The sequence below is a fragment of the Patella vulgata genome, chromosome 4 (genome assembly GCF_932274485.2).
Source record: "Patella vulgata chromosome 4, xgPatVulg1.2, whole genome shotgun sequence".
NCBI lineage: Eukaryota > Metazoa > Mollusca > Gastropoda > Patellidae > Patella > Patella vulgata.
In genome coordinates this window covers 77,004,849-77,025,136 of record NC_065882.2, presented here as the reverse complement: position 1 = coordinate 77,025,136, position 20,288 = coordinate 77,004,849, and the positions used below count along the sequence as shown (strand labels likewise).

Below are 20,288 nucleotides of genomic sequence, written 5' to 3'. Positions count from 1 at the left end.
CCCGTGTACACATTGGCGTGCACGTAAAAGATCCCTTGGCAGTTGGAATTCGATATAAGAGTAGGCCGTAGTGCCGCTGTCCGGGCAAAATTTCCCTCATAGCACACTGTATGGCGTATGCCCGTCTTCATTAGCCCAGTTCGGAGCAAAACAGACGTTAAACCCCATTTCATTTCATTTCATTTCATTTTGTAATGTTATTATGTTTACTTTCCAGCAGGGACCCCAAATCGTTTAACTTTTTTCTAATTCCCATTGACAACTCACAATTCCCGTCTTTGTCGACTCTTGGAAAGCTTTAACATCACAAGGATCCAAATATTCACCGTTCTATGATTATGGTCAATAAAGAGAATGCTTCTCGGCAATCATCGGTATGGAACCCGAGATCACCAAATTAGTAAGCCAGGGCCTTACTCACCATTCTCCACACAAGTCTCGCTATCCAGTAAGTGTGGACTGCAAGGGAAGACAACTCTGTTTGGGAGATTGCTTACTCACTGGACCACAGTGGCTCCCGATTTCCCTTGGACTACAATGAATTATAGAAACCTCCAGCCCGTACCTTACTCGCCGGGTCTGGATAGAATTGTTTTGTACACATTTGTTACAGCAAAACCGGTTCAAAATCGCAGGATCTTATGGAATGATAAATATTTGGTTACCGGTACTTGATTTTCTAGGGGGCTTCGCTGATACAAACATTGTGGCACCGTAAGGTAAATAAGGCTTTGGTTCCCGGGATTTCCTAGATGGGCATCAAAATTGTCCACTCTTTCGGGCGGGGTGACAAAACGGGATCCAGTACACGTTGGCGCGTAAAATATCCCTCGCCCGTATGAATTCGTTGGGCATAGCACACTGCTTGGCGTATACCCGTCTTCATTTCCGGTTGGGGCAGAAAAGGAGGACTTTAAATGTACCTCATTCACCCTCCCCCACCACCTCCTATAGATCCCTAGAGTATGATTTTACTGATAGCTACATGGATCAAACAGTAACATCAAACACAGGCCCGCCAAACTTGGATTGGCACTTCCTGGGGGCTGAGGCAGCTACTAAATCCCACTAACCGAGTGCGCTGTTGCTAAATCTTGCCCCACCCCCTCTTGCTTTGACTGTCCCGAAACAATTAAATGAAATGGGGTTTAACGTTCTATTTTTCTGCACCGACTGGAATGATGAAGACTAATTCTGGGCAGGAATATTTTAAGTTTAACTTCTCGACATTTACTTTATCTTCTCTCCCTGTAGCCTGAAGATGAGGGACCATCAAAACACAGACATTGTACTGATATTATATTTCTGATATTCTTCTTGGGCTTCCTGGCAGGAATGGTAAGTATTAACATAATAATTCTAACAGACATTGTTATTATATCTTGCGATTAGGTGAATAAATTGCATGTCCGTACTTATTCGTAATGGTTTTATTTTAGTTTCTACTGATGGCTTTGAAGGGATATATTTCAAATTCTGATTCCAAAACTAAAATAAGGGACAAATATCGACTTAACGCCGTACACAATACGTACACGCCGTCCCTCATTATGATTAGCCTAACAATTCCAGAAAGTTTTGTTTTTTTAAAAAAAAATCCCCCAAACACCTAACCGAACAGCGTTTACTAAGTTTGGCAGACAGGGGGCAATAACTCCGTCCAAGATTTACCTGGCTCAATAATGTTTCAAACTTGAACATTCGAAAAGACTGGCTCAAGTCAGTAAGGTTTCAAACTTGAACATTCGAAAAGTTTTAACGACAGAGCGCTTATAATTGGTTGTACAGCTCTGATTTTTTCCACGGTTCTTTATGACTAGCCAAGCAAGTAAGAAAACATCTGTCAGAAACTCTGATGGACTCTATAGCGTTTACAAGAATTATGAATTGACGGACGGACCGACGAACATGGGTGACGACAGTATACTCCCAGAAAAAGTGGGCGTATAAAATGGTTATTGGCCTCCTGGTGCATTCAGACTCTGATTTATTCCGTATTTTATTTTAGGGTTATGTTAGTTACCTAGCTACAGAGAAAGGTAATCCTAACTTAGTCAGATATGGTTATGATAGCTGGGGTAATATTTGTGGACAAAGTAATGAAAATCTCAACATTTCTGCCCAGTTTGCTGGAAGAAATATGGTCGACAGACCGTAAGTTTCATGGATATTATGAACTATTTTTATCATTTATGATTTATAGGGAGCCACGTTGGCTCAATGAGTAAGACGTTCGGGACTTTTCGGCGTGGTTCCCCTTTGTCAGTTGTGCAGGATGGAGGGTCTGGTAAGGTGAGGGACAACGTATAGTTGTTCAAATAAGACGAAAAACCGATGTTACGTGTACACATTGGCATGCGCGTAAAAGAACCCAAGGTTGACATTTGGAATTAAAGTAGACCGTAGTGTCGTTTTCCAAGCAAAATTTCCCTCATAGCACAGTGTATGGCGTATGCCTGTCTTTATTAACTCAGTCAGACTGAGTCGGTGCAGAAAAGTAGGACGTTAAACCGCATTTCATATCGTTTTCATGAACTATTTCTATCATTTATAAGCTAACAGCTTATATGCATGTCATTGATATATATTTTAGAAGCTGAATTACATCCCAGTTTTTACGTGGTCACCAGCCAGAATAATTAAATGATTGTCCGGTTGACGTCGTAAAAAATCATTTCAATACTTAACATAGATAATTTATGCATGTATGGCATAGAAGTATTTTATTTTAAACGTACACTTTGAACTAACCCTATGCGAATAGCCCGTAGATGGTTTAGCTTGGAAGAACTTTATAAAAAATCGCCCATATATCTGAAAATTAAGGCCCTTGAGAACGAAGTTTTGTCAGAGAATTTGTATAGAAGTATTTTATTTTGAACGTACATTTTGAACTAACCCAAATCTGTCGGGTGATCAGCTATGCGAATAGGTCGTAGATTGTTCAGCTTGGAAGAACTTTATAAAAATCACCCATATATCAAAAAAAAAATCAAAGCCCTTGAGAATGAAATTTTGTCAGAGAATTTGTATAAGAGTATTTTAGGTCGTAGATTGTTCAGCTTGGAAGAACTTTATAAAAATCACCCATATATCTATTTTAGGTCGTAGATTTTTCAGAAGAACTTTTTAAAAATCACCCATATATCTAAAAAAATTAAAGCCCTTGAGAAAGAACTTGTGTGAGAGAATTTGTATGTTGTTAATTTATTTCAGTAAAGCTTTCTTCTTTAATCAGTTGTACTTCTTGTCGGCACTACCTAGTACAGGTCTAACCCCTGATCCAGATCCTCTCATAGTTTGTGTTGCTAAATGTCCTTACAAATCACTACCTTTACCAGCAGATGTTAATAATTTTGCTACTGAGACAGGGACACATTTATGCCGATATGACATCAATTCGTATATATCAAATTCTACTCTGTGTCCTGTTCTCCCAGTTACACCACAGTAAGTAACTTTACTTTTTAAGGCACGCACAACAACCCATAGCGCACTATTCTAATAAGTGAAAAGACGATCTGGAAGGCTTGTAATAAGATAACAGAATTGTTATTATATATGTGTCTAAGACAAGAAAAGATGGCATTATGAAATCAATAGAGACCAATCTTTACATGCCCATAACTTAAAGGAGCTAAATCGCTAATATTTCGGACCTAGATATTGACACAAATGGGTCAAAACGCATATATATGAATGTACATACATGTAAACTGATTTATATTCAGTCGTTTCTGTTTTTACTGTTATTTCTATTATCAGTTATGTTCGGCGAAATACGCCAGAAGTCTAATCAGATATATTCGGAGACATACGCCAGAAGTCTAAATCGAATGGCAATCTCTAGCGTCTGGTTATTCCAGGCTATACCGATAGTATTTATTGGGCATGCTCTCAAAATGCTCTTCAAAGAATTGTCTACGATATCACCTTAGGTGGAATTGGACGTAAAATTCTAGAAACGAACGAACAAATAAGAATATGAGGTCACCGTTTTATAGGACTTGTGGAATATGTCTAGCCTCGTTCTTCGAGTCCCTTGTTACAAATGGCACTAAAACGCATTATGGTGTAGCAATGGTAAAATGTTTATATCTGGATGATATTGAGTTAGAGATTTAGCTACTTTAAACTAGAAATGATAATCTGAACAATTATTGAAACAGGAGATTGTTTATGATGAAAGCATCTTTGATTTGTGCATGGTCCTACCTTTGGAATTTAACGTCTTGCTACCTAGCCGGTATTACTGATATCAGTACACTGGCACACACCCACCATATCGTGTACGAAGCCACGCTGACTCGCTAGTCTGGAGGTCGCATGTTCGATCCCTGCATTGTCAGTGGTGCAGGACGGAGGGCCTGGCAAGGACAGCTGTCTAGTCGTTCCGATGGGTCGAAAAACCGAGATTCCGTGTATATATTGGCGTGCATGTAAAAGATGGCTTGGCATTTAGAATTTGATATAAGGGTAGATCATAGTGCCGCTGCCCGGGCAAAATTGTCCTCATAGCACACTGGATGCCCGTCTTCTTTAGCCCAGTTCGGAGCTGAACAGTAGGACGTTAAACCCCATTTCATTTCATTTCAGTGTACGGTAATTACACTGAGAGGTCAGTTGATTAATTGTATTTGTTTTATACACAGTTTGAGTTTGTTAAATCGATGTATACCAAGTAGTATGTTTCAATTAGCGACAAGTGTAGCATCATCTTTTAGTAGCATGGCGTCGAGTGATGTGGCACAGGTAAGATTTAAAATGTAGTAAACTATTTAATTTTGTGGGATTTTTTTTATAAACATATCACAAGATTCACAACATATTCGAACGGAGACAAGCAGATGTGTATTTACTATCATCGTAAATCAGTAATGAAAAACTTTCCTGATAATGGCGCCAGCCACACAATTCAAAATGGCCGAACTTCCGTTTAAATGGAACGCATTATTATTTGATATTTTACACATTATATATATATATACAATCATATAAATCTTAGGTTATTATCCAACTTCGGGTCCATAGTCTTAAAATGGCGCTGTTAATACACACTCTACGACTTCGATGACGTAGCATCACAAAATCGAAAAGAATATTAAAGAATATTTTTTCGGGACGTGTTATTATTAAATATTTTCGTACATGTAACGGCTACACCCACGGTTGACTGGTAATCAGAGTTTAAATATACATTATGTAAGATTTAGATAAAGAGCTAGCCATTCTTACTATAATAGTTAAAAACTAGATGATATAAAGGGAATATCCTGAAAATTTCAGTCAAATTACTCTATTCTGAGAAAAGTTATCACATTCCCATTATTAAATTAAATTTTTAAATGGCGAACCGTTCTATAATCTAGTTAAAATCTCAAGTATCCCATGTCATCGAGCGTTAATTATGGTCTTGTTTTGTTTATAACTGCCTAATTAACAATTTAGATAACATTTACGGCCTAAAGAAAGACCTGAAATAGACATATTTAGCTCTTACATAATACATGTTTAATATTCCTCTGTTTTGTAGAGTATCGCTACTGATATTGTACTGAGCTGGAGAGAGATCCTGTATATGGCTGCAATGTCATTTGGTATTGTACAGTTATTTTATTAACTTTTTTCGCTAAATTATTGACAGATAGAGAGAGAGAGAGAGAGAGAGAGAGAGAGAGAGAAATGGGGTTTAACGTTCACTCGACACAAACTAGATCATTTCGGGACTAACATATGGTTTTAATTTTATTTCAATAATTCGCTTGCGCGCAGGGGTCTTCAGCGGTGGGAGGAAACCGGAGGACCCGGAGAAAACCCACGAGGTTGGACAGGCGACCCTACTCCTTGTCACGTACAACCGGGGAATCGAAACTCTCTCTCATTTAGAACTAACCGGTTAGACAGGCGACCCCACCACGTGTTAAATATAAGCGCGAGATAGAAACTATTTTACCTGAATCGATGAGGGGGGTTGGATGGTTGAATGGTTAGCGTGCGCGCGCTATATCATAAAGTCTGTCATTGAGTCAACTGGCGTGGTTTCCAATCCCCGGTTGTACGTGGCAGGGAGTAGGGTCGCCTGTCCAACCTCGTGGGTTTTCTCCGGGTCCTCCGGTTTCCTCCCACTGCTCAAGACCCCTACGCGCAAGCGAATTATTGAAATAAAATTAAACCATATGTTAGTCCCGAAATGACCTAGTTTGTGTCGAGTGAACGTTAAACCCCATTTCTCTCTCTCTCTGAATCGATGATGTGCGCGCGTTAGACCCGCTCCCCCAAATGGCGGGATTTATGGTCTAAAGTGCGCAAGTTAGGCCCTCTCCTCCAAATGGCGAGACTTATGATATAAAGTGCTCTTGTTAGCCATCCTTTCTTAGATAACTGGGCTGGTGATCGGAAGTGCGCCATAAGAAGCACAAATTAAAGGAGCTAAATCGCTAATATTTGGGACCTAAATATTGACACAATTATTCATGTTATACTGCTGTGTTTTAAATTATAAGTGTACTTTTATCATTCAGCGGCATCGTTTTTGATAGTGATATTGTTACGGTTATTTGCTGGTGTTATTGTATGGTTGATAGTAATTCTAACAACACTTCTAGTTCTTGCTGCTGCAGGTTACAGCTGGTAAGTCAACATGTAGTGTGTGTGGGGGGGGGGGGGTCGCCATAATCGAGCGGTAGGGCCTTTAGACTAAAATTACCCAGGTGGGAATCCCGGAGTTACACGAGAGATACGTTTGGTTCAAGGGAGAGGCACACGGGTTGACACGGAAAATGTACATAGTCATTCGGATTGGACGAATATACTATGTCCAACTGAGTACAAATTGGCGTATACGTAAAAGAACCATTGGCAGTTGGAATTCGAAGAGGGAAGGGTAGGCGGAAGCCTAGCACTGCACCAAAATGTCCCACTTCGCGTAAGGCCTAGGGGGGCCACGGTGGCTAGGTGGTTAAGACGCTGGCTCGCTAGCCTGGCGGTCGGGTGTTCGATCCCTGCATTGGCCGAGAAAGTTCATCAGGATTTTCTGGCGTGGTTCCCCCTTGTCAGTGGTGCAGAACGGAGGGTCTGACAAGGACAGCTGTCTAGTCCGTCGGATGAGACGAAAAACCGAAGTCCCGTGTATACTTTGGAATGCACGTAAAAGATCCCTTGACAGTTGGAATTCGATATAAGATTAGGCGTTAGTGCCGCTGTCCGGGCAAAATTTCCCTCATAGCACACTGTATGGTGTATGCCCGTCTTAATTAGTCCAGTATAATAGGAGCAGAACAGCGTAAGGCCTAGCTCACAACCCACCCTACGTGTTTTGACAGGAACGGGCTGTAGGGTTTGGTGGCTCTCAGACCGGACCCAAGAAACCGGGTGGAAATTTTGTATTTGCAGAACTAAAAGTCTTCACGGCCAGTCTGCGATCTTCTGCAGTGCCAAACACACACATGTGACGCGTAAGTCTCACTAACGGGTTTAATTTTGATTTCTTGTCAATCAATTATCAAAATGATATCCCGTCTGGCCAAGTGAATACAATTGAATTTTAAGGCTTTTGTGACTATATACATGTGTAAATCGTTCACGAACCAGGAAGTCTCGGATTCGATCAAGTATTGATGGACATGGCACAGCGCCTAATCGTTAGGATGAGATCCATCCGTGTGTACACACTGGCGTGGACATAAAACAACCAGTGAGTCCGATCAGAGAGAGAGAGAGAGATGGGGTTTAACGTCTACTCGACACAAAGTAGGTCATTTCGGGACTAACATAAGGTTCAAATTTATTTCAATAATTCGGCTGCGCGTAGGAGTCTTTAGCAGTGGGAGAAAACCCACAAGGTTGGACAGGCGACCTTACTCTTGTCACGTACAACCGGGGAATCGAAACCACACCAGCTGACTCAATGACAGACCTTATGATACAACGCACATATGCTAACCATTCGGCCATCCATCCCCCCATATTCGTTAGGATGGGGCAACTAATCACGATCCATCCGTGTGTACAGTGTACAGATTGGCGTGGACATAAAACAACATTTGAGTCCGATCAAGAGTAGGCGGAAACAGTGTACACTCTGGCATAAGATGAGATTGTTTACTTTTTGCAATGTCTATATCCTGTCTTATTCGCAGGTTTATCTTGTAGATTTTGTTGTGTGTAGTGCAGTCCTCCTGCATTTACTAATAGACATTGTGTATTTACAGGTATAAATGGTATTTATTAGATAAAGCTTATCAAGAAACGAATCCATCAAAACGTACACCTGAACAAGAAGATCTACTAAGAACGTGGCTTATTTATTCTTTAATAGCATCTGCTGTAGCTGTAAGATATTGTATTTTAATATTTACAATGGTTTATTGGATATAGCTCGTCATTGTTTACTGGACACGATTCGTCTTTGCATCAAGTGATTAGTGTTTACCGGATATGGTCGTCCTTGTATCACTTGATTAGTGTTTACTAGATATGGTCGTCCTTGTATCATGAGATTAGTGTTTACTGGACATGGTTCGTCCTTGTATAATGTGATTAGTGTTTACTGGATACGTGTGTTTAACTATGTCAGTTGCTGGTCCGTTCTAGTATCCTTCTTACTTAAACGGAGTGATTCTTTAATCCGACATCGATCAGCATAACGGTTTTGGAGGGTCACGGTGGCTAAGTGGCTCGCTAGCCTAGTGGTCCGGTGGTCGATCCCGGCATTGGCCGAGAAAGTTCCCCCCTTGTCAGTGATACAGGACGGGGGGCCTGACAAGGACAGCCGTCTAGTCGTTCGGGTGGGACGGAAAACCGAGGTCCCGTGTACACATGGGCATGCACGTAAAAGATCCCTTGACAGTGGGAATTCGATATAAGAGTAGGCCGCAGTGCCGCTGTCCGGGCAAAATTTCCCTCATAGCACTGTATGGCTTATGCCCGTCTTCATTAGCCAAGTTCGCGGAGCAAAACAGTAGGACTTTAAACCCCATTTCATTTCATTTTTGCATAACGGTTTGTTATTCCACAAATATACCGTCGCAATAACGACCGCTGACCTAAATCATTACTTACATTATAGTTAGTGGTAGTGTTGATTTTATTGGTTATGAGGAAGAGAATTAAGTTGGTAAGTAAACATATGAATTATTTAAATGTATTCCTCCAAATTTTGTCATATGGTAATCTGAGAGAGAGAGAGATGGTGTTTAACGCCCACTCGATACAAACTAGGTCATTTTGGGGACTAACACATGGTTCAATTTTAGTTCAATAACTCGCTTGCGCGTAGAGTTTTTTTTTTTAGCAGTGGGAGGAAAGCGGGGGGCTCGGAGTAAACCCACGAGGTTGGACAGGCGACCCTACTGCTTGTCTCGTACAACCGGGGAATCGAAACCACGCCAGTTCACTCAATAACAGACCTTAGGATACAGCGCGCATATGCTAATCATTCGGCCATACCCCCCCCCCCTCCCCGTAATATGATAATCTGTTTCCAGTGGTAGGTAGTTGTGTGAAATAAAGGGTTAAAAAAAATTTATATATAGAGATTCTCCTACCAGTCTTTTTTGATATCAAAAAATATCAACACAAGTTGATAAAGTAACAAAAAACGAGGCTTTGCCGAGTTTTTTTTTTACTTTATCAACAATTGTTGATATTTTTTGATATCAAAAAAGACGAGTAGGAGATTTTATTTATCACCCAATCCCTTCTTACATGCACAAATAGATAAATATAATTCTTTGCTGTAGATTTCACTTTTACTGAACATTACGGCGTAGTGATACATCATTTTTTGACAGCAATTCAACCATTGCAAAGTCCTTAATATTGACCCAGTGTTTCCATCAATGTCAATTGAATAATAATAATTCATTTTTAATAAAAAAAAAGTTACTTTTAATCATAAATGAACTGTTCTTTGAAAATAAAAAAAAGTAGTTCCCTTTCAACTGACCAATCAAATTCATGTAAAGCGATATCTCCTAAGGAGATTATGAAATATATCACACAAGCGATATCTACTGTAGAATGTATTATTGGGTGATAAATGGTAATACCAACTTGTCAGTGGTGCAGGACAAAGAGCCTGGCAAGGGACAACGTATAGTCGTTCGGATGGCACGAAAAACCGAGGTCCCGTGTACACATTAGGATGCACGTAAATGAACCCCTGACAGTTCGAATTCGAAATAAAAGTAGGCCACATAGCCTCGGTCCGTAGTCCATAAAGGGTTTTGTTTGATACAAAGAATCTAATTTTCCAGGTTGTGAAGTTATTTAAGGAAGCTGGAAGAGTTATAACCCATATACCCCTTCTAATTTTACAGCCTATATGGGTAAGTATGGCGGTTTCTCTTTTAAAAGACAATTAACGCTCTATTAAAATTGGCACGACCCTGAATTTCTATATTCTATAGACACTCTTATAGTGAAATAAACAATCAGACAAGTTTTTGGTGCTTATTTTTAAACGTGCTTGCCTAATAAGCTGGGGGGTTGGATGGCCGAATGGTTAGCACGTGCGCGCTGTGCTGTATCATACGGTCTGTCATTGAGTCAACTGGCAGGTTTTCGATTCCCCGGTTGTACGTGACAAGGAGTAGGGTCGCCTGTCCAACCTCGTGGGTTTTCTCCGGGTCCACCGGTTTCCTCCCACTGCTAAAGACCCCTACGCGCAAGCGAATTATTGAAATAAAATTGAACCATGTGTTAGTCCCGAAATGACCTAGTTAGTGTCGAGTGGACGTTAAACCCAATTTCTCTCTCTCTCTCGCCTAATAAGCTCAGAATTTTTGATAATATAGCAAGAATTTAGAAAAAGGAAAACGCCGACCACCATATAGACTTCCTTCTTTGACAGAAACGTGTCTATTTTTTTACGAACATCTTGTACTTGTTTTTTATTTGTAGACATTACTGATACTAATGGCGGCAGTTGCTGGTCTTCTTGTAATAGCCCTGTATATAGAAACATCTAGTAAGTTCTATTTGGATGATATTAATCTATTAATGTAATATTATTATACAAATGATGATATTAATCTGTTAATGTAATATTATTATACAAATAATGATATGTATCTGTTAATGTAATATTATTGTACATATGTAATAAAAACAATCCTTAACAATAAAGTTCCCCTTTATGCCGCAATGAAAGCCACTCGAGGACACCCGTCGAAATTAGCAGTGCTCGGTTTGTATGCCTTCAATGCAGTCAGTGAATGAAATGAAATCGTGTTTAACGTCCTACTGCTCTGTTCTGCTCCGACTAAAGAAGACGTGCATACGCCATACAGTATGCTGAAGGGGGGGGGGGTGCCCGGGTCGGGCAGCGGCTCTATGGCCTACTTTTATATCGAATTCTAACTGCCAAGGGATCTTTTTACGTGCACGCCAATATACATGTATACACGGGACCTCGGTTTTTCGTACCATCTGAACGACTAGACAGCTGTCCTTGCCAGGCCCTCCGTCCTGCACCACTGACAATGTTAAACCACGCCGAAAAATCTCGATGAAATTTCTCAGTTAATTCAGGGATCGAACACGCAACCTCCAGGCTAGCGAATCAACGTCTTACTCACTTGGCCACCGTAGCTCCAGCCAAAGAAGTACAAATGTGTAGTTACAATGTATACTGAAGAAAGAAACTGGATTGTCTATCTAGAAGTATTTAATCTTGATGGTTGATTTATAAGAGAACCAAGATTTGTAGAAACCAAATATCAGCTTCCAGAAGAGTGTTTAAAATATTAATTACATTGTGTTGAATATCACTTACAGAAGTACCGGTTGTACGACCATCTGGTTACGTAAAATACCAAATAGAAGAACTCATGAAGGTACGTTCATCTTAAAATATTTCATAACCAAAATATAAAAGATAGGTAACTCCTGGCCTCGATTCAGCCGATTTTATGAACTGCTGAAGATGTTGAATGTCGTGAAATTTTCAGCTGATCCTATCTTTATAGATGCTGAACAGAATTGAACCATTAGACTGATGTTACTTTATTTTAGAGATCCACAGTTTATTTTTATACGCCCACATTTTTACGTGGACGTATATTGTCGTCGCCCCTGTCCATTCGTCCATCCATCCACAATTTGTTTGTGGACACTCTACAGGTCAGAATAATTCTTGTCCGATTTTGACAAAACTTAAAATATAGGTTTATCACCAAAAGATCTCGGTTCCTTTCGATATTGGCATGTATCGGATCAAAACTTATATCTAATACCAAGGTTGTGGACTCACTAGAGGTCACTACGTGTTTATGTCCCCAAGATCTCGGTTCCTTTCGTTATTCACGCATATCGGATCGTAACTTCCTGAATTATGGCCCCTGATTGTTAAAAAAATTAAAATCCAGTTTTTAACTTGCGGACCCTCAGAGGTCACAATTTTAAAAAAAAAGTTTAAATATATCAGTGTAACCTAATGGCGGTTGAGTTCGAATTACGTGAAAATCAGATCGAAACTGCCCGTTAAAATGGCCGCTCCTTGTACGCAAATAGTGTAAAAGTATGTAATACCAAGGTTGTGGACACTCAGGAGGTCAGAATTATTATCTAATTTTGATGAAACTAAAAATATATATTAATATCCCAGGGATTTCACTTCCTTTTGATATTCTCGGATATCGGATCATAACTTACTGAATTTTGACCCCTGCTTATTGTCTGTCTATCTCTTGCAAAATGTGGACTTATCTTGCATGACAACCGCTTGTTATTTATTTAAATAAATATTTATAGACATAAACTAAACAAACTACAGATTTAGTACTTGTATGATTTTTTTGTGAGAACTTCACAAAACATTCTCAGACTTAAGTTAAGAAATTACTCAAAATTGTTCACCTTATTTTAATTAAAATATAGCCCTTTATAAAAATTGTTGTTGACGGGATAATGAAGTCGGGCATGCGGTGTGCTGGCAGCCTCTCAACGGACTAAACTTATTTCGTTTCCCAACGGTCAGACTAGAGGATATTTAACGTACTATACCCATTTTCAACGGTCAGGGGATATTTAACGTGCTATACCGATGGTTTATACACCGGCATTCTCAAGGAAGCTATATAACAGGGCCTCACTGAGTTGTATGTTAAGTTTTACATTTCAAAACGTTAATTTAAAGACACTTATTAATAAATTTGTATGTTTCAGTATTTACGATGGTACCATATATTTGGTATATTTTGGATTTCGGCTTTTATCGTAGCATGTCAAGATTTAGTTATAGCAGGAGCTGTATCTATATGGTATTTCACTAGGTATGTTCTACAATATAATACATTGTTGATACATGTAATAGTAATGAGAATGTAACAAACTTATGCCCCGATATTTATTACACATCTAAGTTGCTCACATTTAATCTCGACGTATAGGCTATATATTTTCTTAATACACGCATTCTTGTAAACGAGAGAGCGAGAGAGAAAGAGAGAGAGAGAGATTAACGTCCACTCGACACAAACTAGGTCATTTCGGGACTAAAAACTCGAGAGAGGCTACAGTTTTCACCCTATTCGAGTAAACAAGGTGTGTTGCCTTATGAACGCGATAGAGTTTCCAATTTCTATACAATTTAAATGAAATTCGGTATGAAGCTTTATATTCCTGTCTTTATCAACGACATTTGACAATTACTTGCGGAGTTACAGACTTTGTCTTTCCCGAAATGCCTCAAAAATACCTTGTGAATACGAGTCTACATATTCTTTCTAATATTTTAATGATTCCGTTGCTTTATTATATTCGAATAACTTGATGTTTACGAGAAAGTATAAGTTGGAATAGGACTACAGGGTTTCTCGCAATCTGTTTCACAGAGGATTACGAAAAGTATTCTAATTATCTCTGTAAAAGATAACTGCGGCGTAAATCATTGGCGCAATGGCGCGTGCATTGTTTACATGAAACGTTACCGCTTCCGGGCAGAATGTTTAATACCCATTTACACTAAATAGTAATTAATATTTTACCTACAAATACTTAAACGTCTTTATTTATTTTTCTAATACATAAAAAAATGTTTTAGAATTTAATTTGTCGGAGGAAAAAAGTTAATATTTGGGGCTCATTAAGTCGCATCGATGTCGTCCTTATCAGTGATTGTAGCGGCCTGATCAGCGTGGGTTTCTCGGTCAAGCAAGTGAAAAAAATCACGTTAGTGGATCTAACATCGTCAAGTTGATTGCCCTTAACTTTTTGCAAATAGGTAAAAGGCTGGCTTACTTTTGTGAATTTACTATACTGAAATAGTTGCTTTCACCCCAAACTAGTAAATTTGATTGACTCACAAATTTGTCTTGGTGGTCACTCATTATTAAATACAGACATCCAACGATAATAAGTTATATTTTATCACAACAATTAATTTTCATTTATCTAGAAACAAAACAAAACTTGGATGTCCGATAGGCCGATCAACCTGTAACCTCATAAGGTAAGAACTTAAATTGGATAGACTCACCTGTAGGCCCAAACAATACAGTACCTTACATTAAATTTATAGTCATGATGCTGGGTCGACAGCCCATGCATGTAATCTTAAACATATTTTATGCAAGAGCTAAAACTGTCTATTGGGCCTAAAATGTTATATAAATTATTAATTAGACATTAATTAACTTACCAAGACCATAATCAACTCTTGATGCCGGTGAATTACTGCGATATGATTAGATTTATATACGTTTTGTGGTCGATGCGGTTACCGTAAAATTGGATAATCGAGACTGTTTATTATCGTAAAAACGGTAGTAATGACAATTGAGGCTAGACTATAATTGTATCGCCGATATTTAACCTCAGAGTGAAGTAATTTGACTGAAAATTTCAGCATATTCTCTCTTCATTATCTATTTTTAACTATTATAGCGAAAACTGCCCGCTCTTTATCTAATCTTACCTAATGTCGAATAGAGCAACGGGGGGGGGGGGGGGTCTTAGGGGTGCTGTAAAATTGACGGACAAGGCATATCTGTTTGGTCGACAATATCTTCACGGGAGGGGGGGGGGGGTCGAATTACGGGCCTGGCATCACCACATGTGTCTACTACATAGGCGTCGTCCATTATCTTCTCTATTTTAGTATAACCACCTTTCAGATTTAATTTCTTTAAATATAAGATTTTTAGTGTGTATTTTCTTTAGATATAATATTTTTTAGTGTGTGCGTGGTTGTTTTTGTTTTTTCAGGTATCATATTGGATCTGTTGCTTTTGGATCATTTCTGATAGCTCTTGTTAGATTTGTTCGTTTTATTCTCATGATTATACAGAAGAAGTAAGTAATACTGCATATCATATAAATTCAAATATAAGTTGTAGTCATAATTTACCCAAAAGTCGTAAATGTATCCAGAGACGGGTTGTTTAACCTCGTGGTTTTCTCCGGGTCCTCCGGTTTGCTCCCACTGCTAAAGACCCCTACGCGCCAGCGAAATAGTGACATAAAATTAAACCACATGTTAGTCCCGAAATGAACTAGTTTGTGTCGAGTGGCCGTTAAACCCCATTTCTATCTCTCTCTCTCCAAGAGACGGGTTGAAGGCTTCGTGATCATTTCAGAAGTCACAGGGCTTGTTTTATTTACATCTTGTACCTTTTAACTACGCCACTAAACTACGCTTTTAGCTATACATCTACGTCACTGAGTTACTTTTTTAGCTACATATGTACGCCCCTGAGTTATTCTGTTCGCCACATAGCTCCGCGACAGGGTTACTCTTTTAGCTACATAGATACGCCCCTGAGCTACATAACTATGCCACTGGCTTACTCGTTTAGCTGCCAAACTACGCCACTAAGTTACTCGTTTAGCTTACCAACTACGCCACTAATTTACTCATTTAGAGTACAAAGCTACACCGCTGAACTACCTTTTTAGCTACATAGCTAAGCCATTGAGCTACTTGTTTAGCTACATAAACACGCCGCTGTGTAGCTACGTAAATATGCCACCGTGGTAAAATAAAATGGGGATTTAACGTCCTACTGTTCTACTCCGACTGGGCTAATGAAGAATGGCCACTATAAAGTACGATCGACATCAGAAACTGAACGTGACTGTCTTTGTTTCTTCATGTATTTCAGATTAAAAGGAAAGACCAATAAATTTGCTGAATTTATTATGAAAATGTTGGCCTGTTGTTTGTGGTGTTTTGAACGATTCCTGAAATTTATTAATAGAAATGCGTATATAATGATTGGTAAGAACGTTCAGGGCAATTTGGTTGAATACAGCTTGTACAGTACTGTTTTATGTATAAAACCATGAAGACCTGACGAGGGCTGCCACATTTACCCCTGTCGCAACTGCTATATATTTATGTTGGGTTGGGGATTTTAACCCAGTTATTGTGGCTTTCTTACCACTTGTGACGTATCCAGAAGTTTTGTTTTAGTAGGTCCACAAACCATGTTATTAATACATGAATTTTACCACCGTTTTAGGCCTTTATTGACTGGCACACTAATCCTTTATTGACTGGCACACTAATCCCGACAGCCAGTCGGATGTTAAAACAAGACTACTTTCTCATGAATGCAAGGAATTAATTGAAGGAGTTCACGTGACCCTTGTATCTGAAAGATGTCCTTCTTTGGTGTAGGTCTTTCGTTCATTACCACTCCAAGGCTCACGACTACAGTTGTATACTTAAACTCGCCCCATTTCGAAGTGAATAGTCTTACGCAGAAAAATCCACCGTTTTTAAAAAAGTGTTTAGATGACACCTATAGCATAGGTACGCGAATAATTAACGTGTTACTCAGTTCGAGGGATGTTTCATAATGACTGCAGTGAAATAATTACATGTCAACTAAAAAGGGTTGTTATCGGTTATTAGCTTTTATAAATGTTCTATTGGCTCTTTGTGAATTAACCAACCTGATTAAAATACAGATCTATATTTCGTCTCGTTTTTTTATACTTCGATGGCCTCTACTACATGAAGATCTGACCAGTTGTAGTGGAAGGTCACGTCAGAGGTCATACGAGCGACCTTTGATCTTATGACGTCAGACATTTGCTTAACCAATCAACGTTGATGTTTCCAGTGGTTTACTCACAGTTCCGTGCACCTCACTCCCAAAACTTGCCGTAACAGACCGTTTCATTGACTTATCCCTGACATTATCCAGAATGTAGCATATATAACAACTCTTCCGGGTCCTGGTGTAGTAAAGACAAGTAAAACGAAATTTTGAAAAATAAAAACCGAAACGAAATAAGATCTGTGTTTTAATGAGATTGTGAATTAACATATGTTTTATATATTTACAGCTATTCATGGGGATAATTTTTGTAATGGAGCAAGAAAAGCTTTAGTTACAATTGTAAACAATGCATTAAGAGTTATAGCTATTAATACTGTTGGAGATTTTCTACTATTTCTCAGTAAACTAGGCTGTGTAGCTTTGGTTCTCATTATTGGAAATGAACTTCTACCGGTAATATATATATATCTTATTCAAATATTGGTTGGGTCTCATTCCTTGTCATGAAGTCGACACAATGGCACTGGATCGCAAACCATGATTTCGGTTGAGAAAGTTCTCCGCGATATTCCAGCGTGGTTGTCAACGGTCAGTGTAGGACGAAGGTTGACAAGGAACGGCGACTAGTCGCCGACTAGTCGTTCGGAAGGTACGAAAAACCGAGGTCCCGTGTACATGTGCACGTAAAAGAACCTTTAACAGTTCAAATTCGAAATAAAAGTGGGCAGTTAAAATGCGTTCCCTATAAAATAATACTTAAACAGTAATTCTAGTATTTGTATTTCAATGGTATAATGTGATTTCTATATTCTAGTTTCATCCTGATCTAACGTATAAATATGTTCCATTGACGTTTGGTGGTGTTATAGCTTTTGCTATAGCTCATTGTTTTATGCTGGTTTATGAAGTGAGTTTTGGTGTTTATATATTTATTTATTTTAATCCAGTATTCATTATCGCCTGTCCAACCTTGTGGGTTTTCTCTACGTCCTCCGGTTTCCTTCCTCTGCTAAAGACCCCTATGCGCAAACGAATTATTGAAATAAAATTGAACCATTAGACCCGAAATGACCTGGTTTGTGTCGAGTGAACATTAACCCCCCCCCCTCTCTCTTTGTTCAGATTATTGCAGATACAATATGTGTTTTCAGATTGCTCTAGATACAATATTTATGTGTTTTTATAGATTGCTCTACATACAATATCTTATGTATTTTTCAGATTGTTCTAGATACCTTATTTATGTGTTTTTGTGAAGACTGTGATATGAATAATGGAAATGATAAACCATATTTTATGAGTAGAAATCTGATGGTAATATACACCTCTTAGCTAGTGTTCAGTTAAAAGAACAGTTGTTGATTAATTGAATGTTTAACTATTACATTGTCGATTTATCTACTTGTCGGCCATACGGCAAACTCAGCAGTGTGCACTTGAAACAAGGTTATACCTGGCACACTACATTTCCTAGGTCTATGCCTATTAGTAAATGGGGGGGGGGGGGAGGGGGCTGATTGGTTAGGACGTGTGCACTGTATCATAAAGTCTGTCATTAAGTCAACTGGCCTGGTTTCGATTCCCCGGTTGTATGTGACACGGAGTAGGGTCGCCTGTCCAACCTCGTGGGTTTTCTCCGGGCCCTCAGGTTTCCTCCTACTGCTAAACACCCCTACGCACAAGCGAATTATGGAAATAAAATTGAACCATGTGTTAGTCCCAAATGACCTAGTTTGTGTCGAGTGGACGTTAAACCCCATTTCTCTCCCCCTATTAGTAAATCCAGCCACCGTGGCTAAGTGGGTAAGATGCTGGCTCGCTAGTGTGGAGGTTGGGTGTTCGATCCCTGCATTAGCGGAGAAAGTTCATCTGGATTTTCCGACATGGTTTCCCCTTTTCAGTGGTGCAGGCCGGAGGTCCTAAAAAGGACAGCTGTCTAGTAGTTCGGATGGGACAAAAAGTCTAGGACCCGTTTATACATTGGCATGCACGTAAAAGATCCCTTGGCAGTTAGAATTCGATATAATAAGAGTAGGCCATAGTGCCGCTGTCCAGGCAAAATTTCCCTAAAACTTAGCACACTGTATGCCGTATGCCGTCTTCATTAGCCCAGTCGGAGCAGAACAGTAGGACGTTAAACCCCATTTCATTTATTCATTCATTCCTTGAACTGCTCGCTGTCATTACTAGTCAATATAGTTATAACATCTTCAAATAAAGTTGGATCAAACGGAAGGGAACTTGTCATCTCCCTACAATTTGCTAACTCTGATCTACATGTATGTGGGGTTGGATGGCCGTAACATAAGGTCTGTCATTGTGTCAACTGGCGTGGTTCCGATTCCTCAGTTGTAGTGACAAGAAGTAGGGTTGCCTGTCCAACCTCATGGGTATTCTCCGGGTCATTTGTTTTCCTCCCACTGCTAAAGACCCCTACGTGCAAGAGAATTATTGAAATAAAACTTAACCATGTCAGTCCCAAAATGACCTGGTTTGTGTCAAGTGGATGTTAAACCCCATTTCTCTCTCTTTCTCTAATCTACATGTTTGCTTTTTTTCTGTCCAGATCCTGAAGCTTCAAATTTGTATTCAAACAGTAGTTATATACATGTATGTCTAATAAATTAATTCTTGAGCTGTATGTTTCAATATCCTTTGTTTCAGACATGTGTTAGTAATATTGAAACATTTAAAGGTAGATCCCCCAAATCCAGTCCAAAATCACCAAGAAAGAAATAACCCCCATGCAGAGTCTGATCCCAAAACTACAAAACCAGTCAAAAACCGCCAAGAATCACCAAACCATTTCAAAATAAACAAGAAATAACAGAGATAGACATGCAGAAACAAATAGACCTGCATGATAAGCAGACTATATGCAAAATTCATCATGAAAAACTGCTGAAATAAATTAGTCCACATCACCATGGAAACAATAGAGACTTGTTGATACTAGTCAACAATATTGCCATGCAAATAATGAAATGAAATAGCTCCAGACATAAAAACAATAGAGACTTGATGAAACTAGTCAACAATATTGCCATGGAAACATTAAAATAAAATAGCTCCAAACATAGAAAGCATAGAGACTTGTGGAAACTAGTCAGAAATCACTATGGAAATATGTTGAAATAGAATAGTTGAAAATAACCAGAGAAAGCATAGAGGAAGCAATAGTTCCCCAAAACACAGGGTAAAAAAAAACCAGAGCCAGACATCAAATTTTTCATTGTCATAGACAATTTACCAGATTGTAGATAATATGAATTACATGCT

At 39.0% G+C, this 20,288-nt stretch overlaps 1 protein-coding gene and 1 long non-coding RNA gene across 2 annotated transcripts; both read left to right on the top strand.

The window, feature by feature from the left end:
• The first annotated feature begins 985 nt into the window (after window positions 1-985).
• LOC126819457 (choline transporter-like protein 1) lies at window positions 986-20,254 on the top strand. The gene is made up of 15 exons (XM_056100308.1): window positions 986-997; window positions 2,009-2,154; window positions 6,621-6,630; window positions 9,068-9,115; window positions 10,257-10,328; window positions 10,903-10,969; window positions 11,779-11,786; window positions 13,168-13,274; window positions 14,399-14,452; window positions 15,208-15,294; window positions 16,104-16,219; window positions 17,296-17,462; window positions 17,824-17,916; window positions 18,231-18,323; window positions 19,674-20,254. The coding sequence occupies exons 1-15, from the start codon at window positions 986-988 to the stop codon at window positions 19,746-19,748; spliced, it is 1,155 nt and encodes a 384-aa protein (XP_055956283.1). The 3' UTR covers window positions 19,749-20,254.
• On the top strand, window positions 3,366-6,621 carry LOC126819456 (uncharacterized). Its single transcript, XR_007679630.2, has 4 exons — window positions 3,366-3,450; window positions 4,653-4,752; window positions 5,534-5,597; window positions 6,522-6,621. It is a non-coding gene; the product is annotated as an uncharacterized LOC126819456 (long non-coding RNA).
• Window positions 20,255-20,288: the final 34 nt, after the last annotated feature.